General features: G+C 40.9%; 1 protein-coding gene across 1 annotated transcript in view; it reads left to right on the top strand.

Moving 5' to 3' along the window:
* The window catches only part of LOC117424636 (protein kinase C alpha type-like), a 120,674-nt gene that overhangs the window by 3,406 nt on the left and 92,085 nt on the right, over positions 1–25,183 (top strand). Inside the window, exon 2 of the mRNA XM_058992275.1 lies at positions 2,460–2,491. Coding sequence (XP_058848258.1) covers positions 2,460–2,491 — 32 coding nt within the window. The remainder of the gene's footprint in view (positions 1–2,459; positions 2,492–25,183) is intronic.

The raw sequence follows: 25,183 nt of genomic DNA, 5'->3' as shown, positions 1-25,183 counted from the left end.
TCTTATTTCCATCCCTGCAGTTGCATTCCTCAGAGCAATGCAGGACAGAACCACTGTACAGGAGTCATTACATTACCTTCCCTGTGAAACTATATGCACATTCTATTGTACATAAAAAGCACTTCTTAAATAAATTACCTTTTTTTATTAATATGAACAGTAATTACAATCAGAACCACTTGTTTCATTGAATGTGTGCCTATCCTCTCAAATGCATTATAATGATTTGAAGTTTCTGTCTTTAAACTGTAACATGTGTCAGCTTGTGTCTTGTTTTCTAGCAGACATTCTGACCTGGGTTAAATCAAATTTATAGCATCACCTGTGTGTGTGTGTGTGCGCGCATGTGTATGTATCTATGTGCGTGCATGTGTATCTATGTGCGTGTGTGTGTGCGTATCTATGTGCGTGTGTGTGTGCGTATCTATGTGCGTGTGTGCATGTATGTATCTAGCTAGCATGTAGCGCTATGCCCTATCCAGCTGGGTTTTCAGTAAATTTGCCTTCCCCTTAGTATATCAATTGCAGAGAGAGGGAGAGAGGTTAGAAGCGGCAACTGGGTGTGGACCTGTAACAGTAACCGCAGTAAGTGAGAAGGGAACACGCACTTTCAGGTGCGTGGAATACCTGCACTCTTTATGTTTGGTAAAGAAAATAATAGACGCGGGAAAAAACCTGAACAAAGGAAGCTTATTCTAGAAGCCAGTGGGATCGGTGCCTGGAAGAATCGCTTTTGTGGAAAAGGATTGGAATGGACGCTGTGTGGTCCAGTGGTTAAAGAAAAGGATTGTACTGGAGGCTGTGTGGTCCAGTGGTTAAAGAAAAGGATTGGACTGGAGGCTGTGTGGTCCAGTGGTTAAAGAAAAGGATTGGACTGGTCTTGGCGAACCGAACTCGGAGCTGTATCCGGCCTATGGAGGTGCTCCGGTCATATTTTTTCCTTGTGGTTTCCTTTTCGGACTTTTTTTTGTGCTTTCCTAAAGACTCGACACAAGATGGGAAGTTTGTTTTTGTTCAATGTTTTTTGTTTTTTTTTTTAAACAGAGTGCTGGACTTTATAACTTTATATTTTGAAAAATATCTGTGCTGGACTTTATATTTAAAAAAAAAATCTGTGCTGGCCACTATATTTAAAAAAAAACTCTGTGCTGGCCGCTATATTTTTCTTAATTGTTACTGCTGGCGAAGGTGTACTTGTTCAGAAAACATGCATATTTTTTTGTTTTGGGACTTTGCATAATTCCTGCTTTACAAAGCTCTGCAGTGCTTGAATGTGCACTCTTCTAGGATCTATGTATATATTATTTGTCGTTGAGAATTTTGCACAGTTCTTGTTTTACTAAATCCACACTTTTTAAATTATGCTTATGGAAGGTGTGCTTTATTAGAAAATGTATATCTTCATTTCGAACTATATATAAATACAGTATAATATATTTTTTGTTCCTTAAGCTCTACAGTATTTAGAAAGTGGCCTCCCTGAATGAGCTCATTTAGTATGTGTATTTAGTATGTATTTTCCTTTCAAGCTGCATATCTCTTTCACTTTGCTATACTTTAAAATACTGGTTGAGTATAGAGTCTTATGTGTGTCGGTACTGAAAACATTTCTCGTTTCTTCTTGCATATTTCGTTCACTCTGATTCATGTTTGAATGATGTGTTTACTCCCTAAATGTATGCTTGATTTAAAATGGAATATTTGTTTGTTTGTGTTGACGGTGTCTTGTTCCATGCGTTCTGGAATGTGGAGAGAGTGCTTGATTGGAATCGAATGTTTGTCTGGTTTTGACCTTCTGCATATACTTTTTTCTTTTTAATCTTAAAGTATTTCTGAATGCAGTCTTTTGAAAATATACATTATTACTACGTTATATACTCTAGATGGATGCATATTATTATTTGTTTATTTAGCAGACGCCTTTATCCAAGGCGACTTACAGGGACTAGGGTGTGTGAACTATGCATCAGCTGCAGAGTCACTTACAACTACGTCTCACCTGAAAGAGCACAAGGAGGTTAAGTGACTTGCTCAGGGTCACACAATGAGTCAGTGGCTGAGGTGGGATTTGAACCAGGGACCTCCTGGTTACAAGCCCCTTTTCTTTAACCACTGGACCACATAGCCTCCTCCTAGGAAATATATTGTATTTGTTTAGCCAATGCACCGTTCTCAATGTAATAAATGATGATTTTGAATGTGTGCTTGTTTGAAAAACACAGCGTTTTTTTTTTTTCCTTTTAAGTTCTCTAAGAGTGTTGTGAATAGCAAAATTGGCATTGTCAAATCAGAACTATAACTGTTTTTTTCTTTCTTTTTTGTGTAAAATCAGGCTTGCCAAAACCAACCACTTTGTGTTTGTACTGCGTTCAGAAACACTAATGGTAAAAATGAGCATGTCAGTATTTATTAAACGTGTGCACAGGGCTCTGACTGATTCATCTCCTTTTCTATTTTAGGGGGTTTGGAAAGCAAGGATTTCAGTGCCAAGGTATGTAAATGATACTTTTTTAAATATGTTTTTATGAATGACCTGGATTTCCGTCTGCTGCTGCTTTGTGTAATGTACTGTTTGAGACAATTACCTCCTAAAGAAACTGCACACAGTACACACACAGGACCTCGGAGCGGCCGCGTAGGCAGTGCCTCGTATCACTGAGAAGTGATTACTGAAGGGAGTAATCTGGAAGTAAGTTGTAGACTGACTGATTGTGGAATATCCTTGCTGATGCTGAGGCGGGCTTGTAGAAGAAGGCTTTGTTCCGTTATAAGGTGCTTTTTATAATCCTGATATCTGCTTCGCGAGGTGACACACAGAGCAATGAGAGAGTGGGTAGTCATGCTGAGCTGGTAGTTTTAATTCATTTGATATGAGGCTGGGTGTATAGAAGGGTTTCTGTCTTTTGTTCCATGACCAGGATTGGTAGGACAACCAGAAAGTGAAAGTGAAGGTTTGGTGTTCTACTTAAAGTCATGCAGAAAGACAACTTTGACGTCATTAGTTTGTTTCTACACTTTAGTAAGGGGCTGTCAGGGGCATCCGAAATGGTGCTTGTGAGGCAGAGCAGTCGAGCCAAATGGAAAATTCTCAGCAGTCCTCGGATGGGGTTCACTGATTCCATATATTACAAGCGTGTTTTCTGTGGAAGTACAGAGAAGAAACCTGAGAAAATATCGTTTCTTTCTTTCTTTTTTCATCAGCGATCGCTGAAACGAGCGAAGAGCTGGCATTTCCATCCCCTTGCACTGTGTGCTAAATGTGAACGTTAGTCACTCGGTACATTACCTAGGATGTGGTTTTGTGAATTCTGAATGCCTCACAAACAACAATTCAACAAACAGTGCACCTTTTCCTCCGCTGTGGTTTGTTGTGGTTTAGAAGCTGTTATTGCTTTCTGACATTTCCTTTTCTTTGCATCTGCAAGGCTGTTAAGCAGGTTTCTTATGTAAAGTCGTTATCTTGTGCTCTAAGGTTATGTGCAGTAGTGCACCATGCATGGGGTGTGGACTGGTTGGTGTGGTGCCATGGTGCTTGAATGGATCACCAGTGCGTATTGGTTTGCTCAATATGACGATGGTACCACTGTGCTGCTGGTCTCTTCTCCAGTGGTTCCAGTCCATTGCAGCACATTGCAGAATTGCAGACTATTGTCATTGCAGTGCCACTGGCCTAGATTTTCCACTTTCCCTTCTAAAGGTTTTCCATAGTAAACACATAGAAAAGTGTAATACAGTACAGTGAAGGAATGGCAAAGCATAGGTAAGCATTGTACAACCCAGAGAGGTATGATAAAGCATATAAAAAAAAGACATGCAAACATGGTAAGCTATGGTAAATGAATACTATAACTGTGGTAAAAGCACTGGAAAACTGCAAAATTACCCGCGCACATTTCTCAAGTAAAGGGAAAATAAATAAGTCATGCCTTGTCACTGAAGATGGTTTCGTAATGGTGTCAGGGAGGGGAATCCTGTATGCCCGATGAACCACGGCTCTAAAGAAAGGATGGGGGGCTGTATTTTGACCACATGGTTTATGTCACAGGAGGTTACTCAGCCTTGCCGTTGTAAATGGAGTCTTATCTCTTTAATCTGCCTTCCCTGTGGGAGTGCTCAATCTGAGCTGTATCTATGAAGGATTAAGGAAGATCTGAGAGCAGTGATAGCTGATCTGGCTGGAGCAGGTACGATTCTGCCGCCCCGGAGATTGTATGCAGTTCTTGGTCTCCAGGAAACTGGAACATGTTTTCCTGCATTTCCATGAAATTAAAACAATTCCAGCACAGTCACTGGTGTCCGGGTCTCACTGTGACTGCATTTAAGAGCTGGCCTGGGCAGACTGTCTGGGCAAACACACAAACATGCTAATGCCTCCAGTAATTGTGGTTGAAATAGTTTTGTTTGGATATTTTACAGTTAGATCAATTAAGTAATTCTGCACGCCCTCCCTGAGTCATCAAACCATTCGAAGGTCAAAAGGTTAAATACCATTGGAACTCAATAATTATAATATATATATATATATATATATATATATATATATATATATATATATATATTATTACAAGATTACTTCCCAATTTTAACACATACAATGGTAAAATATTGTTTTATGAACTAAATGATCATTTAATATTTTGTAGTTACTGTACTGGCCCCTTATGAAAGTTTACTGTGGTATACCATGGTAAAATAATAGTTACGTGTAGTAAAAGTAACTATGGTAAAAGCATAGTTAAGTAAAATCATTGTAAAGTACAGGCATGTGGGGTTAATCACAGGTAACTATGATAACTAAATAGGAAACACGTTTAAAGCACAGAAAACTATAAAGTAGCACGTTGATTTACTGGGGTAAACATTTCTAAGGGGCTGCTGGGGGGAAAAAAAACCCATTCCCAGGAAAGCTTATTAAAGAAAGATAATCAATTTCAAAGACAGGGCAGAGAATGTTCTGTTGAAAGGAACTCGGAATGTCCAAGTGCCTTCCGCCCATTCCAATCTCATTGCAAAGCCCGCCCACAGAAACAGGCCAGCTTGTAATGATTGCATCGTTACAGCTGACTGCAGCTTAAATCTGCTAAATAGGGTGTAAAATACCTGCAAGATTAAATAAAGCCAAGCACCGTGACGTTGGGCAGGACTGCACTGTTGAATTGCATTTTGTCATGTGCCACCCTGGGGTGTATTTTCAATGTATCTGTTATTGCACATGTAGTCGATGATGCTGCTTCAATTTAAAAAAAAACTAACAAAAAAAAACAGAATCTTACCCAACAGGAATAAGGAAGTGAATAAAAACCACTACAGTTTTTTTTTTTTAACCAAACCGTTTCATTTCGTGCAGTATTTGAAAATGATACTGAAACAAAAATGTCACTTCTGTTAAATGGAGGGACGATAGAACTTTTAACGAGATGCTGTATGGTCTGTTGAAAATTTGAGTTAAAAGGAGGAAGCATTTTTAATATCCATAATTGCATACACCAAACCATAAAATCTTAACTTGCAATTATAGGAAACCTACATGTACGTACCCTTATGAAAAGTGACCACGGTAAATTTGCATGGGAATGGTGCTGTTTTTCCATGCTTTTCCCATGGTTATACTCTGCATTTCTCATAGTTTCCGATGGTTTTAAATATGCTTTACCATACTTCTCTGGGCTTCACAATGCTTACCTATGCTTTACCAAGCTTTCACTATGGTTTATTACACTTTGCTCTGCTTTTACTATGGGAGACATGTATAAGGGTAAGCACCACTGACCTATCTCCATTTAAAAACCACTGTTTCTGCTGACAGTAACTGCATCCAGGAAGTTGGGAGCCTCATAAAGGATATGTGATAATTACAGACGGCTATCCTTGGGAACAATCTGATAAAATAAATAAATCATAGGAGGTCAAACTGATGGACCGCGTAACAGACTCTCTAGATGCATTCCTTGAAGGCGTGCCAAGTTTCGCTGACTGCCTTTGTAACGTGGAGTGAGTTGTGTTCTTTTTATTGTGTTCACTATTGCATTTTTGTTTTTCTTACAGTTTGGGTACACGCTGTATCATGTCTCTAATCAGGTGTAAAGCGATGATTAAGGTGACGTTTGGAATTTCGTTGCGTTTGCAGTGTGCTGGTGCATGGACCGGGTGTTTCTTATTCATGGCTTGAGGGAGGGTTGCTGTCAATAGGTCTTCAAGTCTACTCACGACCACTGCTGTCTCATTTAAAAAGACATCTGGAAGTTTTTAAAGTTTTGTAAACAAAATAAAAATGTTTTCCTTCTATGGGATGTTTCATTATTCTCTGAGTAGGACAGGTCGCAATTATTCAAAAGTCTTTTTGTATTTGTTTTATTGAAAAGGCAATACAAGTGAAAGTGCCCACTCCGTTTAATAGCACGCTGACAGTCTTTTTAATGCCATTCTTTTGCAGGTAAATGTATTTGGCACGCCGTCAAAAATATTTTATTTTATTACTCCCCTGTCGGACAGTCCTTGCTGCGGTTACAGGCAGTGAATTCTTGTTGTTGTTGTTGTTGTTTACAGATGGAATCTCAATTGCATGACAATCCCAAGCTCAGATCAAGGGTTTGGCATGTGATCTCGTCTGTCACAATGCAGGCTCAGGGCTCTAGTATTAGTAGGGTATACTGTTTCATTCAAACAGCTGGAAATTATTTAGTTCAACAATTGTGGGAAACTCTTGTCATCTGCCTCCTGACTCATGAAGACTTGGGTTTGCATTGGGGTAGAGAGTTTGGTGTCTAAACTTAAATACAACAAGTATGCAACCCTATCACCAGTAGTTAGGTCATAGACAGGATGCTGTCTGCTGCCAGTGACTCTTTCTGTTGCAGCAGGTTCTAGCACACGGCACATCCTGAAATATCGGATCGGAGATTTTGCTTTGTGTAAATGGCCACTGTTAAATTGCATCAACTTTGCATGATTGGTTTGTTTTTATATTTTCTGCTATTTCTGTACCATAAAATGCGCAACTGTTTTTTGTTTGGCTAGTAATTTAAAATAAATTTGCTGTTTATTTTCTATTCTTGGTGTATAGCTAAAATTGCTTATCAAATAAATCTGATTTAAAAAAAAAAAAAAAAAAAAGTTTCTACTCTGTCACCTTGAAATAAATGTGGTTTGTTATGAAAGAAAAGGTTTTTGTTTGTGACTTTCAGTTTCATAATAATAAAAAATACTTTAGTAATAAAAAAAACAATTAAGAGTCTTGCTGTTTCATGAAAAAGGTTTTACGTTCTGATTGGCAGATAGTTCACCTCTAAGCCCTGAAGCCTTCCCCCCTCCCTTTGAAACCATTTCAAAATGCTATTCTGTGACACTGTGTAGTAGTGGTTCTGGTAACATTTCACAATAAATACCTGCAGACTGCATGGGTCCTTGGGAAATACCTTCTGAAATATGCAGTTGCTTTTCTTTTAATTGAATCCAAAGGGTACAGGGTGTTTCTAAATACATTTAAACAATTGAAACTTTCTGGAGCATGAAATGCAAAGAGCGTTCTTTTAAGTTTTTATTTGAGTCAGGGTGTACTGTATTCAGCTTGCCATATCAATCTTTATTGCATTGTCCAACTAGGAAAGTATGTGCATTGCTTTGAGGAACGAGAGGAAAATGACGCTAGTAAACTGGTAGGGGCGGTGCGAGTCGTATTTACAGCAGCTCGTTCCTGTCGAACAGCGCTGTCACGTCGCTGGTATTTCCGCATGCTGTTAATTTAAACCACATGGGTTTGCAATATTTCCCAATATTTCCTAGGGCACTGGGGCTTTCTTATAGGAAGAAATCTTTTTTATGATGTCACAGGAGGAACTGGAATACACTTCTTGCAAGTCTGACACACAGTCTCCTGCAAGCCTGGCCAGCAACGGAGTGGGCATGGACTGATGTCCTCTGGCTGGGTGATATAAAAGCTCCATGCACAGCAGCAGGATCCCACATAAGCAGCTGCCAGTGGGTTATAGGGTCACCATTAAACAGATGCAGTTTTCATACTGTTGCATAACATATTAATGAGTCATGTGAGGGGCAGCCTGTTTACTGTGCACCTGAAACCCTTGCTTCATCCTGCAGGCGTTTCTTATTAACAGAGAATGCTCAGCAGTGACTGCTGCTCCTATCTATCTGTCTATCTCTCTATCTCTCTATCTATCTATCACAGATTCCTGAACTGCATACTCTACGGCAATGTAATGCAGAGAATGAGTGGCATGCGGTTGGGGTGCAATACAGTGTGCAGCAAATAATGGAAGATCAGAAATGATCCCAGGGGGCTCCCGAGTGGCGCATCCAGTAAAGGCGCTCCGTGTGGAGTGCAGGATGCGCCCTATAGTCTGGACGTCGCCGGCTCGAGTCCAGGCTATTCCTTTGCCGACCGAGGACGGGAGCTCCCAGGGGGTGGCGGTCAATTGGCCGAGCGCCGCCCGGGGGGAGGGAGGGCTAGGTCAGCCAGGGTGTTCTCGGCTCACCGCACACCAGTGACCCCTGTGGTCTGGCTGGGCGCCTGCGGGCTTGCTGATGGCACACGCATCGGAGGACAGCGTGTGATCGTCTTCGCCCCTCCCGAGTCAGAGCAGGGGTGGTAGTGGAGGGCTGAGCCTAAAAATAATTGGGCATTACTAAATTGGGGAGAAAAACAATAGAAATTGGCGACGACTACATTTAAAAAAAAAAAAAAAAGAAATAATCCCAGGACTTTGTGGTTCTGCGTATGAATCAGCCAGTGGCATGCTGTTCCTAAAGATGTGGCTGAGCTGTATTACTGACTCCATGCAGGGGGACTCATAATGAGATTGTCTTTCGGATCACGTGACATTCAAAAGGCATGCAAATGAAGGTCAAGCCCAGAGCAACTCCAGATGCTTGCCAAAGGACAGATGTACTTCACTGTGTATTAGATGGAGACTGGGGCATCCCTTCTTACTGAACTCCATTACAAGCCCTGGAAAGAGCAGCACACGTTAGCCTCCGTGCTGCTATATAAATTCAGTGTTGTGCTGCAATGCTTACCTGAAGTGTGGCAGTGCTTACCTGGAGAGCACAGCGCTGTTGTTCCGTCCCAATAAACTCAAACCCTAACTCATAGTGCTAGACCATTCAACACAAAGAGGCTCTTACCTAAAGTGCTGCCTATTACGACACTCCAGAACAGCGTTGTCCATCACTTGCCAACGCTGCTGAAACACCAGATCTGTCAGAATGCACTGCTGGAAACCCCAGTCGCGGTTAAAAAAAACAAACAGAACTTGATATGCAGAAAGCTGGTAACTAGGCAGTGCAATCAGCATTGTTTGATTAAAGGGATCTCCCGAGCGTTGCTGTTTCAATTAGTTTATATACAAAAGGGGAGGGGAAGGGAACAGGGGAGGCAGTCTGCCAGTTTTAAATTCACTTCTGCTGTGAGGCGAGCGTTCCCAGCCAATTTGAAGCATGCCGTTACCAAGGAGTGTGACGTGTGTGAAAATGCTGCTTTCTGCTAATGAGGCAACCCTTCAGATACATGTAGGCATCAGCCCTGCATGACCGATGCCGATGGTCTGAGAGTTAAACATTCTAGTCCAATACAATGGTTACTTAATAAAAGACACAGTCAGTTATCTACAGGTAATGACCACTGAGGAGGATATTAATGCATTTGGAATTCAAGCAGGCCTAGTACTTAGAAGAAACTGTGTTTAGGTGTAACACTGTGTGCGGTGAATCATGACAGCCAGGGCTATTCCCTGTATGCGGGGTGTATAGGGTGTATTTAAAAAGACATCCAGGTCCATCTCTTTGATCTAAATGGGGGCAGGTCTACTTATATCTTATGGGATCACTGAATTTTGTTACCAAGATTATGGAAATCCAACATCAAACCGGATTAATGTGAGTCTCTCTGTAGTAAGATGCTGTCTGTAAGAAAATGTCTAACACCAGGGAGGAAGGTTCTGTTTATTGATGTAAAGTACATGTTTTTGTTTTCCTTTCATCTGAAGAAACTGGAGCTCTCACACCATATTAGCATTTAAGTTTGTGGGGCATTTGCGTTCCTGCGTATGTATCATTTTTTCCAGGAATTTATGAAAAACACTAAGAATCATGAATATGTACAGTAGATGTGTTTTTTCTTTGTTTTTTTTTTATTTATTTATTTTAAATATGAATTATATGGCCTGTAAAAACAAATATGTTAATAATAAGAGGAGCTCAGTGGACTGGGAAATCATATGTGGTTACTGGCCAGCAGAGCAGAACATGACTCAAGGGAAAATCTAAACTCAGCATTGTTTATTATTTGTTTATTTAGCAGATGCCTTTATCCAAGGCAACTTACAGAGACTAGGGTGTGTGAACTATGCATCAGCTGCAGAGTCACTTACAACAATGTCTCACCCGAAAGACGGAGCACAAGGAGATTAAGTGAGTGCTCAGGGAACACAATGAGTCAGTGGCTGAGGTGGGATTTGAACCGGGGACCTCCTGGTTACAAGCCCTTTTCTTTAACCACTGGACCACACAGCCTCCTATGGATAACAAGACTATCACAGTTTTATTTTTGAATTTCTTCCTATTTAACTGAATGCATTTGTATCTTTAATGCCAGTAAACCAATATCTTCTAAAACACCTTATCCAGGTCAGAGATGGTGAAATTATCCAATGCCTAAAACAATATGCCTCAGGTTATCAAAGTTCCTCCAATCTTCATGTATTTAATCATTACTCCACCATGCACTGTGGCTCCTGCACAGAACGTTACTGTGTTATTAAAAGGCTAGTATTCAGTGCAAGTGGTTTATTTGTGGAACAAGCTGGCCATGTTGTACTGTCAAGGACACCCTTGGAATGAGGTGCTGTCAACTTGGGTTTCTTAGGGAGGGGAGGGGGTGGGGTAGTACATAAATAGAGGGTGCACTTTGCATTAGAAGGGCTTTATTTTTAAATGTTTAAAAATACACACACAGATGTGTTGCCAAACTGAAACGAATTTGATTCTGTGTCCTTGCCAGAGCTCTCTGTCCCACGACACACTGCAGGAGTTCGTTCCAGTAAACCGAACTGCAATACAGCTCACTAGCAAGGTTTGATTTCAGATGCAACATGCAGTCTTCTTAAATGTCTGTTACCGGCTTTAGTAAATAATATATATATATATTTTTAGCACTGCTAGTGGCAATTATTGTTTCTTACTTTTAGGGTTACCATTTGACTCCCTGTTCACTGGGACAGTTCAGGCTTCTCAAACATGCTATTTAGTGCTCAATGTGCGTCTAAAAGGGGTTGCTTCGGCTGAATGTATCACTTTGAGTGGCTGTTTATTAGAGTCTAGTGCTGTCTGCACAGTACACGCAGTCTGTAATTGCAGCTATTTAGTAGGAAATGGTACCCTTTCTACAAGCAAGAGCTGTCTTCCTGGATTTCCATTACATAAAATGTAAAAGTTGTTTCCATTAGAGCTGTCCAGGGCTTTTGGTGTCATTGGTAATGCTGCTTTGCCTGAGCTGTACTGTATTCCTGTTTGTTTGTTTGTTTGTTTGTTTGTTTGTTTGTTTGTTTGTTTGTTTGTTTGTTTGCGTGAATGCAGCGTTTGGTACAGAGGGAGGGATTTCCCTGACGGGTCTCGCTGATAATAAACAACATCGTGGAGCAGATGCCATTTAGTCACTGGTGTAGAGAGTAGACAGCCTGTACTATATTGTTTTCTGTTGTCTCTCATCAGTGGCCCGGAAGGCATTGAACAGCAAACAGTAAGTTCATGCCTGCTCTGCATGTGTAGACCGCAGCAGAACGAACACAGTCAGTGTCAAGGTTGATTGTGAGAGGTGCTGTGTTTGACCGACTGGCAGGCATCTGATACTGGATGAGAATTAGTTTGGGGATACACAGATTAGCAGATTACTATTCCAATGGGGTGTGTTATTCACACATTGTTTTATTTTTAATTTTATTTATTCCAGCGCTTAAGGTACAGCTCGACTGCACAGTGTGCAGTCAGCATGGCTTTGCATGACCAGGTGTGTGCCTAGGCGTTCTGTTAATAGAGAACACTTTGACAAGCTGCCAACACATGATTTATTAATGTGACCATGCAGAATATTGAAATGTGATGACAGTGTTATTGTCTTGTATTGCAGTGTGGGGGCATGTGCCATCTGCCGGTGACTGATCCTGGAAACTTTAAATCTTTCAGGGCCCATAATGATAACCAGAAAATGATACACTCACCTGATCCCCGGTGTAATATTATTGATTTACACAGGAAGGACCGTTTTCCAATGTGTTTATTTGGGGTCTCTATAGCGACTCTGATTGTTCAAGCCTGGTACTGAACTCTTGCCCTTTCCCGGTCTTAATCAGCTGGCAGCATGCACTGCAAGCGACAGTAATGAATCAGCCTGTAATGGCCGATTTAAAAGAAAGACATTTACTATTGAAAATAAGTTTTAGAAGTGATCTGAGGGCCCTTTGAAGTGAATATGCCATCAGTGAGAAAAGCTCTTAGTGCAGACTCAGCTGCCAATAGGAATGCGTTCCTGTGATGAGGGGCTCAGTCTTGTGTCCACCAGGTGGGGTGTATTGAGGAATTCCTGTATAAGGGTCAGTTAATGGAAATGGATTGTATTGTATTGTATGGTGGTTTTCAGGACCTCTCTCTTCTGGGATTAGACTGCAAGGGCCACCCTAGGTCAAGTCATCCTGTCTTTGGCACATGCCAGGCTATTGTTTCCTTCCGTTATCTGTTAAACAGGTCAAGCTGACTCGGATACGGCAGGGCTTTTCTTGTTCGTAAGGCGAAAAACAGGATTCTGTATTTTTAATTGGCTGCTTTCTGAAAATGGAAATTATAAAAACCTTTAGGAACGGTGACAAGGGGGTGATGATACCAGATAACATGAAGTGTCTGTAACCCTACTGTATAACATGTAATTGTGTGCAAGATCACATTGTACATACAGCACCCATGTGTCAATGCATACTAAGAAAGGGTAGCTGGTTGAAGTGTCTGCTTCTCTGACATACCCATGAATTACTGTCAGGCTTTGGGAACAGAGCCCATCGTAATATCAAGCAGATTGTAATCCTGCTGCAGTTTAAATTTGAACATAACATAGTGGGCCACTTCATGTTTAAACAAATTGCAGTTTATCTGAAATGAAACGTCGCTGTATTCAAATTGAGAGTCGCTTCTGTAACCCGAGAGAAGCATCTGCCTGCTGTGGTGTCTCTGTGTGCTTATTGTGAACTCTGGCATCGTCTCCAGCTCACTGCCGGATCCTGTAATATCTGTTGACTGAAAGGGAAGTGAAACAGTGAGGAATGTATATATAGCATTTCACTGCCTTTGCAGTTGTATAGATGGAATGCTAATTTATAGTGACTGTCAATTGGTAACTTGATTCTCATTAACAAAAAAAATAAAGACTTAATGCAAACACTGCACAATAGAGGTCTGGTGTACTTCAGTATGAAATAACTGAATTCTATATCAGCTGTTATCAAATTCCATTTAATAACTCTCTGGTACTTCCAAAGAGGTGTAGCGGAACATTACGCCTCGTCAGCTTTGCGTGCTTCTTGGGTTGACAGGAGTAGATTTGCAAGACAGTTGCTGTTAATGCTCCCTTTATTTTAAATAGACCGGAGGCTGTCATGAACAATATGATTTGTAACAGTGGGGTTTTATCTTCTGTAGTAACGTTGTTAACTGTTAGCTTTACTGTACCTGCCTTGTATGGTATGCTTTGGTTACTTCTCTTATAAGCAACTCATTTACACATGTATAGCAGTGCTAACCGATTCTCTTAAGATCACTTTTCATACCTCTTATTCGTGCGAGCAGCATTGTCATTATGCTGATCAAATGCAGTGTTACAGCTGTAAAGCTGCAGCTGCTTCCTGGTTCCTAATCACTTCCTGTAATCAGACCATGTGACTACTGCACAGGTACCAGGATGCAGCAGTTGTATTTGAAAATCGTGAGCAAGTGGAAAGGGGGACCGGCGATAACAGACGTCATGCTTCTGTGTTTCGAGGTAGACCTGCTCTTGAAACAAGGGAGGGGAGAGTTTGGGCGGGTCACAAGTTTGACCATCATTGATTCAGCAGAAAGATCAGGGAGCTCCCTTGCGTTTCTTGGAAAAGTGCTGTGAGATCTGTAGTGTAAATCAATGGGGGGCAATATAGAGCTACAGGAATAAGGGTTTCTGAAGAACACATTTCCACCACTGACAACTGGGAACCACTTTTTAAAATAACCAGAAAGGCATCTGCTCCATTGATCTTAACTCCTGTTAAAAACAATAATTTCCATTTATAATTGATTTGATTGCTCTTTGTATCTATAAACTATTAATTCATAAGAGAGTTAATAAATCATCAAAGAGAAAGATTTACCTTTACAAATAAGTAATGCAGATGGTGTCATGTGTTTTTTTTTTCTGGGGTGAATTTACTGCAGGATTAAAAATGTACAGTGAGATTTGGGGACTCTAAAAAACCCTCCTGTGCGTCACTTCAAGCACTGGAATTTCCTGTCAGAACGATCGGGTATGTTAGCAGAGAGTTTAAAGAAGGGATTTGTGTTTGTAATGTGTTTGTTGTTTCTGTGATGGATAACGTGCATGTGTGGGTGGGGTTTATTGAGTGGTAGCGATGAGGAGTGGAGAATTTGCATACTTGCTTGCAGTACCTTGTGTTTTTTTTTTTTTGCTGCGAAAATGAGTTCCTGGAAAATGCTTGTTGTGTTTGATATGACGTTGACGCAGCGGCTCATATTGATAAAAGAAGGTTCAATTGAGAATTCATTGTGCATGGATATTATATCCTTGTGTTACATGTTTCACTGTTGGGTGAGGTTAGGGTGTGAAATATTTCATCAGTTCCGTTTAGCAAGTGCTTTTCAAACCTCAATAAAGCCTCTTTTTTAAAGCTTTGTTAATAGGACAGCGTTTTCTCTAGGTTGCATTCAGATAGACAGGTCCACTTGATATGAATAAACCTTCATAAAACAGATACTGCGTGCCAGTAGCAAGTTCTTTCACAGTTGGAATAGCCACACAAAAACTGAACTCATTCGTTTCTACAGTATTAAATTCACGTCATTTAGATATGGAAGATATGGAAGATACTGGACCTGGGAATAACATGAGAAATGTCCTTTCCTTTGTATTAATTAGACAAGCAGATTAGAGCTTTAAATACAGACTCTGGCAGAACAAGTACAGTAATATTACTTGCAGTAATAGAATTTGTTTTGGAAAACCATTAGTTACTGATGCTACCAGGGAGTAATTTGTATTAAGAAATATTGGAGACAATGGTATGGTAGGAGGGACGGAGCATTTGAGGGAATTGGTGGGCGGCTGTATATATAAGCACAATAAAAATCATACTTAAGGGAGCAATAAAATGTGTAAACGTGTACTGTGTCAACACATATCTGCAGACCTTCCTCACTGCCGCTGGTGTTTTCAATTCACTGGGCAACAGTGTCTACTCAGCGGCACACCTGAGACGACTGCTCGCTTTACAACTGCGCAGGCATCACTCTAATCTGGTCTAAGTGTGAGCTCCCCTTCAGAGAAACAAATCCAGTGATTTGAAATGGTATCGTTCTGAACTGATGACCAGGGCTCAGCGTGCTGGTACGTTTAGCCACGGGTAGCTACCTGTACATGGCTCCTGTTTCCAGCACTTTGAGGCTTTTTTTTTTACCAGGGTTTCTGGGGTAATCCCTTGTAATCCTGTGCTAAACATCTTAATTTGATGGAGTACATTATGCACCACATCATGTAGTCTACTTGTAGTTTAATTTATGCGAGTGCTTTTATTTTTTTTAGATGCTTTGTGCATCAAACACGGCGTTAGCTTGACGGGAACCTCTTTCTTTTTGTCGGATCAACGTTCATCCCTCAAAGGAAGTCCAGTTCCGCTGGCTTGTTGGGCAGCTTGCACGTTTTTCCATGCCTTAACGGTTGTTCCTTTTTGTAACTTTTAATAAAGGGGCTCTAATGCTGAAGCTTTCATGATTACAGCCTGGCAGAGCCGTGGCTGCTCAGCTCTGGAACTTCTCTCCTCCATGTGTCAGTCAGCGTGATTTTGCTAGCTTTACACATATCTGCTTCATAGATGAATGCTCAACACCCACGTGCCAGACTTTTGCACTCGTGAAGCTAGAATGAAGGTGGGAAGTACACATTCCTTGATGCTTTCTGAAGCGCCTTCAGTCTGTGTGTTAGGGTTCGTTCACAGTGGAGTGGCTCCCTGCAAGGTGAAGGTGCTGATCTGTGAAAGCTGCGGATTTCCTTGTCCTCTCTCTGTTGGATCGAGACCTTGTTTCTCTGGACTGTCTCAAGTCTCCAGTGCACTGCAATCGCGATCTTGTACATTAACCAGGCTTCGTGGGGTTAAAAATAAACCATGTTCATTTGGTTTGAAACCCCTTCAGTGTAATTCCCAGTTGTGGGGTTCAGCAGATTGGCAGGGGAGTCTTATTTCAGCTCAAATGGATTCCAATTTGGTGACCTTATTTTCCAGGATACGGACAGTGTTTGACACTAAGTTTATATTAATATTGTTAATCTTAGAACAGAACATGGATATCATTTCCTTTGGGACTGTGCCACAGTAATGTCCCGTAATCTGTGTAGATGGATACTGCGGAAAATCTTACTGAAGTAACGGTGCCTAATGTGTAGTGACTTGTGTCAAATTAATTGCAGAATGTAACCCTTAAAGTTTGTTTTTGGTGGAAACTGGGTGCTAGCCAGACTGAATAAAAAATAAATAAATAAGAAACCAGAATGCCATCACACTTAAAAATCAAACATCTCTGAAAAAGACTTTTTAAAAGGGTATAATTTACACAGGTACAATTCATAACCTTAGATAAATGCTATTACTGCAGATACTTTGCATTCTGGGATTGTGAAATGTTAGAACGCTTCAACATCTAGAAGCAAATGAACAGCATCAATTAAGGAATTTTGAACCCAATTATCTCCCCTGGCTCCCAGTTGAAATCTTCAATGCATGTTCCACTCCCCTCCACCTCCATGACTTCTCCTCTTGAATCACCGTGCTGGAAACCAGGAGACCCACCACCAGCATAGGAGGACATCTCCATGGATAACCCCTCTGTGAAGAAACAAAAACCACTAAAGTCACCTTCAGTATCCCGGGACACTCGTTGTTCCACACAAAAGGCTTATCTTCCCAGAAAAGCGCTACAACAGTGCTCCGGATCGTTTTGTCTTTTGCGTTGCTCTTTGTCCTTCGGATGATCTGCTTGCAAGAGAATAGCTTTCCATTAAAAAAAAAAAAAAAAACAGTCTCAGTCCAAAAAACAAAGTAATCTCTGTGTTTTTTTTGGACTGAGATATGGCTTGTACTGTGTATATAAAGCCAAGCTATCAGACACCTTCATCAAGAACTCTTCTTCCTAAAGGCTATTGACGGGGCTCCTGTGAGCTGCTGTTGAGCATTACAGAAATGAATGGAGCTGTCTGTCAACAGGGGTTGTGTGTATCTGTGAAGCCCTATTGGGACGCATACAAAGGTGGCTATATTAACTGCACAAAGCCCCTAGAGACGACTTATTAACTTAAATATTAGGTAGTAATAATAATAATAATAAGGATGCTGTTTTGTCCCCATATACAACAATGGAAATAAAAGCATAAAGGGTTAACATGTAGGTTTGCTAACCTTTTTTTTTAGCATTTGTGCCTCAGAGCTCTGTTCAGATCGGTACTCTGATGATGGAAGATAATGTGGCCGGACAGCAGGGTATTATTTCTAGCATGTTATTGCTCTGAAATGTGCTGCCGTGTGGTGAATTTCATTCAAGTGTAACCACGGCAGCTGAGAGTGAAAGGAGAGATGTTTGAATGAAGAATCAAAACTCACCTAATAGAATAGGGGTGGCTACTGAAATCCAGAAGATGATGCACCATGCAAAACAAGATCCATTGCAGTGGTCTTTACCTGCCCCCCCCCTATTTCCAATGCTGGAGTTAAGAGATCAGGCTATCCGTGTTCCTCCTTATACAGTAGCAAGAACTCAAGTGCTTGTGGAGTGGGATTGAGGTGCATGTGTGTTGCCGGTATGTGTCTTACCCTGCAGGCTGTGATCTAACCTTAACACAAGACGCTGTTTCACTTTATAGACGATTTGTATCAATGTGTCTGAAAGATAAAGGAGCCTAGCTGAAACCACAAGGACAGACGCTAATGATAAGGCCTCGAGTTGATTTGCTGTAACCCAGCCAACACACACATTTTAAGAATAACATAGGAATACACTCTAGAGTGCAGCTGCTTGTATTTTTATTACAGACATTTTCTCCCAGTACACTTTACGAGGCAGAAGAAAACACGACCTGGGCTCCAAAGGTCCAGCGCATGTTAAACAGTATGGATATCACTTGTGGTATTACGACTCAGCTAACGGACATGGATAGATATTTGATTATTAACCCAACCTATTCATTTTACCTACATTAATTTACTACCTCACTGTAAATGATTGACCTGAAAAACAATCGACTTCTCGCCAGCGCACGGCACATACTGAGGTTTACAGGGCAAGAAAGCTGGGGACCCTAACCTTTAAACTAGCTTTTGAAAAGTAAAACAGATACTGTAGCTCTGCCTTAAAAATTTAACAACAGCCCAACACTGTTGAGAGTTTTATAAAATAAGAACCTGTGTGGACATCAGACATGGCTGGCTTGTGCTGGTCCTGTCCATAGCAGGGTCAATAGGCTTTCTCTTAATTAATCAACCATGCCAGGCTATTCATCTGAGCCTCTCCCATTTATAATTACTTCACCAAAGCATTGTGTTTGTTTAAAACTCCCTTCATTTGAAGCTGTGAGGTGACCACACTGCTGTGAGTAATTCTGTCTTCTGCAGTATGCTAGTTCCTGCTGTTGTGAGTGGGTTACACTTGTGTAGCACAGGGCCTCTCCCATGTGTAGTGCATATTGACCGAAGACTTGTCAGGGTTGTATGCAGTCTTGTAGGGCACATTCTTTTCAACCTGTTGCTAAGAGTTGTTAAACAGCTGCGGTATGTGTTGTAAGAAACGCTCTACCTTGAGTGACAGGCAGAAAATGTAGTCGCATACAGGGCTGGGAATAAGACTCCTATTGCATAGCACTGTTGCCCAATCCAGGTTTTACTACAAGCTTGATTAGCCACAGTGTATAGGTAACAAGCTCAGGTGTGTCTTAGTAAACTCACATTGAAACCAGGAGTGGATGAAGCTACTATGCAATGGGAGTCTTATTTCCATACCTGACATAATAACTCAGATATTAATAGACCCTGCAGGTCACTGGGATATTGTAATGACTGTGTTTTCCAGACCTGTGTACAGGCAGCAGAGTCCAATGAATTAATATCCAGAGCTGCTGAAACGCACAATGTATACAGTAGCACACACATTGTTTCTTAATGTACATCTGTGTATAATGCATCATTGCAGTACTGGTAATTGAAATCAATATTATGCATAGAGCTCATTCCAGCCTCTTTGCAGTGGCAATAAGGTAATAATGTGTAGAAGTGATACTGACCTAACATAAAATAACGAGGGGGAGGGGAGGGAGGGTGGTCTTTTGTCCTTACGCAAGTTGATTACATCATAGTGATTTAAAAAAAAAAAAAAAGCAAGAGACAAAGCCGAGTCTGTGTTTCTTCTCCTTTTAAGTGGAAGTAATTCTGTTAACATGCGTTATTTCCCAGAACGCGAGCTTGGCCACATATCCACAGTGATGTTGGATGAAAGCCTGAGTTAACTCCTCTGTCCGTTCCTCAGAGGGAGAGATGCTGTTTTTAGTTCTTCCACTCGTTGTTGAAAGTGACCTGTTCTGTGGCGACTGGTGAGGTAATATGAAGGGGATTAAGTGTAATTAGGAGCTTTAGGACCAGGATTTTAATTTTTTTTTTTTTTGCATGCTGCGTCACATTCTCACTGCTGCGTCAATGAGTGATAAAAGCAAAACGCCCCAACAGATTTCCAGCAGTGCGTGTTAGGCTGCTTATTTTAAGTGCTTTCTGATAATTCAATTAAAACCATCGTTAGCAGACCCGCTCGGTGCATGTTCAACATGTACAACACGTGTTTCTGAGTCACAGCCACGGGCGTGCACGGCTGAAACTAAAGCCAGATACGCCAGACAGCTGCTGAAGTTTAGAACGGAGTGTTTTATTTGTTCATGGATTTCTTCGTTTGGATTTCTTCTTTATTCAAAGATACACAAACATGACAGGTTTTTGTAAAATGCAGCGCCTCATTTTAAGTGTTCGGGGAAATGTAGAGGGACTTATTTTGGAATTTGCCAAATATTTGGTACCTTTTTTTTTTAAACTGTTTACAAGAACTTAAAACTACAGCATTTCAAATATAACTAGGAATTGAGTTTTAATTAAAGGTATCCAGGTGGATTTTAATCATGTCAACGGTGTCTGATTCATACTCAGCCAAACGGCATATCGTTTAGTCAATTACTAAATAACATAAATGATCATCTCGGACTATTAATACTTATTTTGATTGAAATAAGTTTTCATGCGATCTCTTCCTCAATCATAAATAGTGTAGTTGTCAGGCTGCTTTATGGATGAATAGTTTCTCGGGGGCACTTTTTCACAAGGCCTCGACAGCTTGGAGAGGCAGCAATTAGCTGACTCTGTGAAACACACAGAATTGATGGGTCTCTGGCAAATAATAAGCAGATCAAGCTGCTCCAAGACAGATGTTTACATTCATACACTGTGTGAAAATGCTTTTTTTTTCTGTGATGATTCAGCTTTTATTTAGTTTTAAGCAGAAAAAAAGTCACAGAAATACATTATGAAATATACTACACTGTAACTTAGATATTTCTAAGTGGGATATCCTATGATCCTATTATTAATAAGAGCTGGCAGCACTGCTGTACACCTCAGGAGACCTCCAGTAAATTGAATTTCCTGCTGTTGAATACATCGGCGTCACTGTTTAGAAATCTGAGATACCTAACACCAGTGCTGTGTCTACATTTTTGTCAGGGCTGTTAAACGTCAGAGAAATGCCCACGTGGCAAGCCGTAATGTAGAAAAAATGCATTTTGCTTTAGGTAATGCAAAGCAAGCATAATTAGTTTTTAGCACCGAGTTAAACGTATCATTGTTTTGCAGTTGCAGGGGTATTGGCACAGGAATGCATATATCAACATTTATATCTCTCATGTTAACTGAAAGACATTACTGAGGGTTGAAAAGCATTTTCAGGTCAAATAAAAAAGAAAATGAATAAAGAGCCGTGTCTGCATTGATGGCTCTGGTTGTTGATAGTGGAGACAAAAGTCACACGATTCAGTAAAACCAATTCTGCTGCACCGATAACCATAACTGATGCAGCAACAATACAGTTCCATTCTACAGTATAGGAACGTCCTGGATAATTGTCTTTAATGGGCCTCCTGGGATAGAACTCCAGCATTAATAAGTCAACCGACCAACCAACGAATGAGCAGAACAATTTGTTCTAGCTAGGTGGCGAAGCAGAGAGAGACCAGCACTGAAAGATATTGCTTTGTGTTTTTTCTGTCTGTTGTAGTGTTGCTAGCTGGAGGCGGGCAGACGGTCGTTTGTAAACATCCTCCCAAATTGAATTAAACTCTTAATGATAGAAAAGTGCAGGGTCCTGTTATCTGCATATCCAACGGTACCGCTGTCAGATTCACTGCCAGGTATTGAAAAAACAAACAACACAAGCTTTTGGTGTGGTTAAGAGACCAGCTTCCTGAACCCAGGTCTTCAGACAAACTAGTACCATGCAATGTGATCTGTGGCCATGGTCACCCAGGGACCTTCCACAGCTCTAACCACTGCAGACCATATCAGTGGCACAGTAGTTAGAATGTATGTCTGTGCAAAGAAAGAAAAAACTGTGATTTTACTGTACACTCGCACTTTGCATTGTTCTTGCAGTCCACATTCCAGTATACACTTGCATATTTAGTTAAGAATTTCTTAAAAGAATATAGGGCACTTTGCATTAGGGGTGGGTTAGAGTATTACTTGAAAAAATGTAAATAATAACTCTTCATGAATGGAAGTTGAATATATTGTAGCAACCCAGTCAGTTCAGTCCAGTCAGGTTGGCAGACTTTTGTCCTGTGCATTCACGTTTTCTTTATTGTTCCTGGGTGGGACCATACCACTAGTTTCGGTAGTGTGTGGGTGTGGGTGTGTGTGTGTGTGTGTGTGGGTGTGTGAGGGGGTGGGTGTGTGTGTGTGTGGGGGGGGGGGTGTGTGGGTGTGGGTATGGGTGGGTGTGTGGGTGTGGGTGAGGGTGAGGGTGAGGGTGTGGGTGTGTGTGTGTGTGGGTGTGTGTGTGTGTGTGTGTGTGGGTGTGTGAGGGGGTGGGTGTGTGTGTGTGTGGGGGGGGGGGGTGTGTGGGTGTGGGTATGGGTGGGTGTGTGGGTGTGGGTGAGGGTGAGGGTGAGGGTGAGGGTGAGGGTGTGGGTGTGTGTGGGTGTGGGTGTGTGTGTGTGTGGGTGTGTGAGGGGGTGGGTGTGTGTGTGTGTGTTTGGGGGGGGTTGGGGTGTGTGGGTGTGTGGGTGTGGGTGAGGGTGAGGGTGAGGGTGTGGGTGGGTGTGGGGGGGGGACCATGTCATTTAGACGCCCTTGCTCTGCTCCCTGCCATGAGAGTAGTGGTCCGCTCTCATCTCTGTGTGTGGTTGTCCGTTTATGACTTTTCCTAAATAAATACCCCGACGGCGTTTGAAAAGCAGGATCACGAAAATAAGAAAGTTACAACCTAGCAACAAAGCCGTAATTTTTACTGACTTTATTACATGTTTTTATTTTGAATACAACCTACAATATTCTTTTGTTCTATCAAATCAAATTGGATTCATTTATTTTTTTAAAGTATATAAACAGAAGAGCCTGTCCATGCATGAAAAACAATTCTTATTAGATGAAAGTCTTCACAATGGCTCATTATATATATATATATATATATATATACAATCCTGTTGTTATCTCTACTGGACCTGGCAACCATCAATTCCTTCGTTTTGTACAAGGAATGCACCAGGGAAAATATCAGTAGGAGAGATTTCATCTTGAAGCTAGCCACAGCGCTTCAGCAGAAACATTTCGATCAGAAAACTGCAAAGCTGCAGGCTGCAGCAGCTCAACCTGGATTCTGTGCTGCACTGAGTGACACACACACAAGAGCTAACACATGCTACTTTCGTTTTTACAGTTTTGTATGTATATACCTGTTTACACACTAGTTTCTTTTGAAATGTTTATTTTATTATATGTTTTTCATTTTTTTGAAGTAGCGCTTTATATGTGGTAAGTTAGAAAATAAACCCTTTTATGTTTAATTGTTCATTTAAATACAGCATTTCATGCTTGAATAAAACTTGATGTGCTTGAATAAAACTTTTGAGTTGTATTGGATAGTTGTCTTTCATTTTAATATTGATGATGTTTAAAATGTAACCATCATAATGACTGCCGACAGCGGTTTTAGGTATGAATATAACTGCAGTGTTAACGTTATAATTTTTGTGGTGCATCTGTAGAATAATATTGTCTGGCATTAGGTTTGAGTATTCGAAATTAACGCTCAAGTACTCGAGCACTAAATTACTTGAAATTCCCACCCCTCCTTTGCATTAATGGTGTAGGTTGAGCTGAGGAGCTTATGGATGAGGTAAGGCTGTTAAGTACATTCCATGCTTGTTCCTGACTTATTGACTCGAACCAGCTTATAAATAAAGGAAGACTGTCAACTACACCCTGTGCAAGTTGATAAAGCTGCAGACTGAAGAACTGAGGAATCCTTGATCTGAAGTGCCTTCTCCCAAGTGAGAAGAGAATTGTGTAAGAGTCATTGAATTTCAGGAGTGTATTTCATGGGCATCAGTTGAGTGAGTAAATCCTAGTGAGTTTACAAATTCACAGGGATACGCAGAGATTGCATTACAGCTATATGATAGTGGTGCTATGCTAAATATATAAATAACTACACATCTGTGAGCTGCTGAGATGGCCTCAGTGTTTAGTATTAAATCTGCTGATTGTCACATACAGGACTGTACAGTTTTCCTACATCGGTGTCTGTAAGTGCAGCAGACAAATCACTTACAAACATGTGTATTACTGCATCGCTGATCATAGGATGTACAGTACAACGAACAACGTTACTGTCACAAATGCTTCTGGCAAAGCCATTTGTCAGGCAAGGCAGAGTCCAATAATACAAGAAAAGAAACATTCCTCGAATATACCTTGAGTGGTTTTGATAAACTCTTGTGAGGATATGTCATAGTTCAACCTTTTTAAAGCCAGAAATACTGACATGCAAAGAGTCCACTGCAAACGACACAGCCTTCCCTGGACTGCTGAACACCTCCCACTGAGAGCTAATGAAAGCGAAGGCCAACGGTGCTCACAGGCATGCAGCATGTTATAATGAGAGTGAGAGAGAGAAAGTGAGAGCGAGCAAGCTAGAGAGAGAGAGAGAGAGATGCTTGAGAGAGAGAGACACACCTGCGATTTCATTATGTGCTCAGAAACAAGCTAATGCCTTGTCTATTTAATCATGCTGTCTCGAGAATTAGATTTAAAAAATGCATTAAACTAGTGCAGCACCCGTGCCGTGCTTGTGAGCATTTTTATTGTTCTAATACAATCTGAATATGTGACTTCAGATCTCCGACTGTGCAGGTTCCAGTCATCAGTCATTAAAAAAAGAACAGAAAAAATGTAATAAATCAAATAAATCATAATACAGGAACAACTGCAACCAATTAAGTTTCTCCCTTGAAACTGTTTTTTCTTGTTGTTACTGCATCTTGTAAAGCGCTTTGTGATGGTGGTCCACTATGAAAGGGCGCTATATAAAATAAAGATTGATTGATTGATTGATTCTCTACAACAACCCACCCGGGATTCAAATAGAATGATCTGTAGGGCTAACTAATAAATCACGTCTGGAGTGTTCCTTTGATCTCTTTAGGGGTGACAGGTGTTGCACTAGATAAAACATTTTGAAATTAGATTTGGGTGGTTCGGGGGATATTGGGGGTCTGTTTTAATGAGCATAGTTATTTTCTGTTGGCCCTGAACAGTATGTAAGGAGTCATTCTGTACCACTGTTTATC

Source organism: Acipenser ruthenus, chromosome 19, assembly GCF_902713425.1.
Source record: "Acipenser ruthenus chromosome 19, fAciRut3.2 maternal haplotype, whole genome shotgun sequence".
Classification (NCBI taxonomy): domain Eukaryota; kingdom Metazoa; phylum Chordata; class Actinopteri; order Acipenseriformes; family Acipenseridae; genus Acipenser; species Acipenser ruthenus.
Note: the sequence above shows the minus strand (reverse complement) of the source record. Positions and strands in the feature narration are given on the sequence as shown.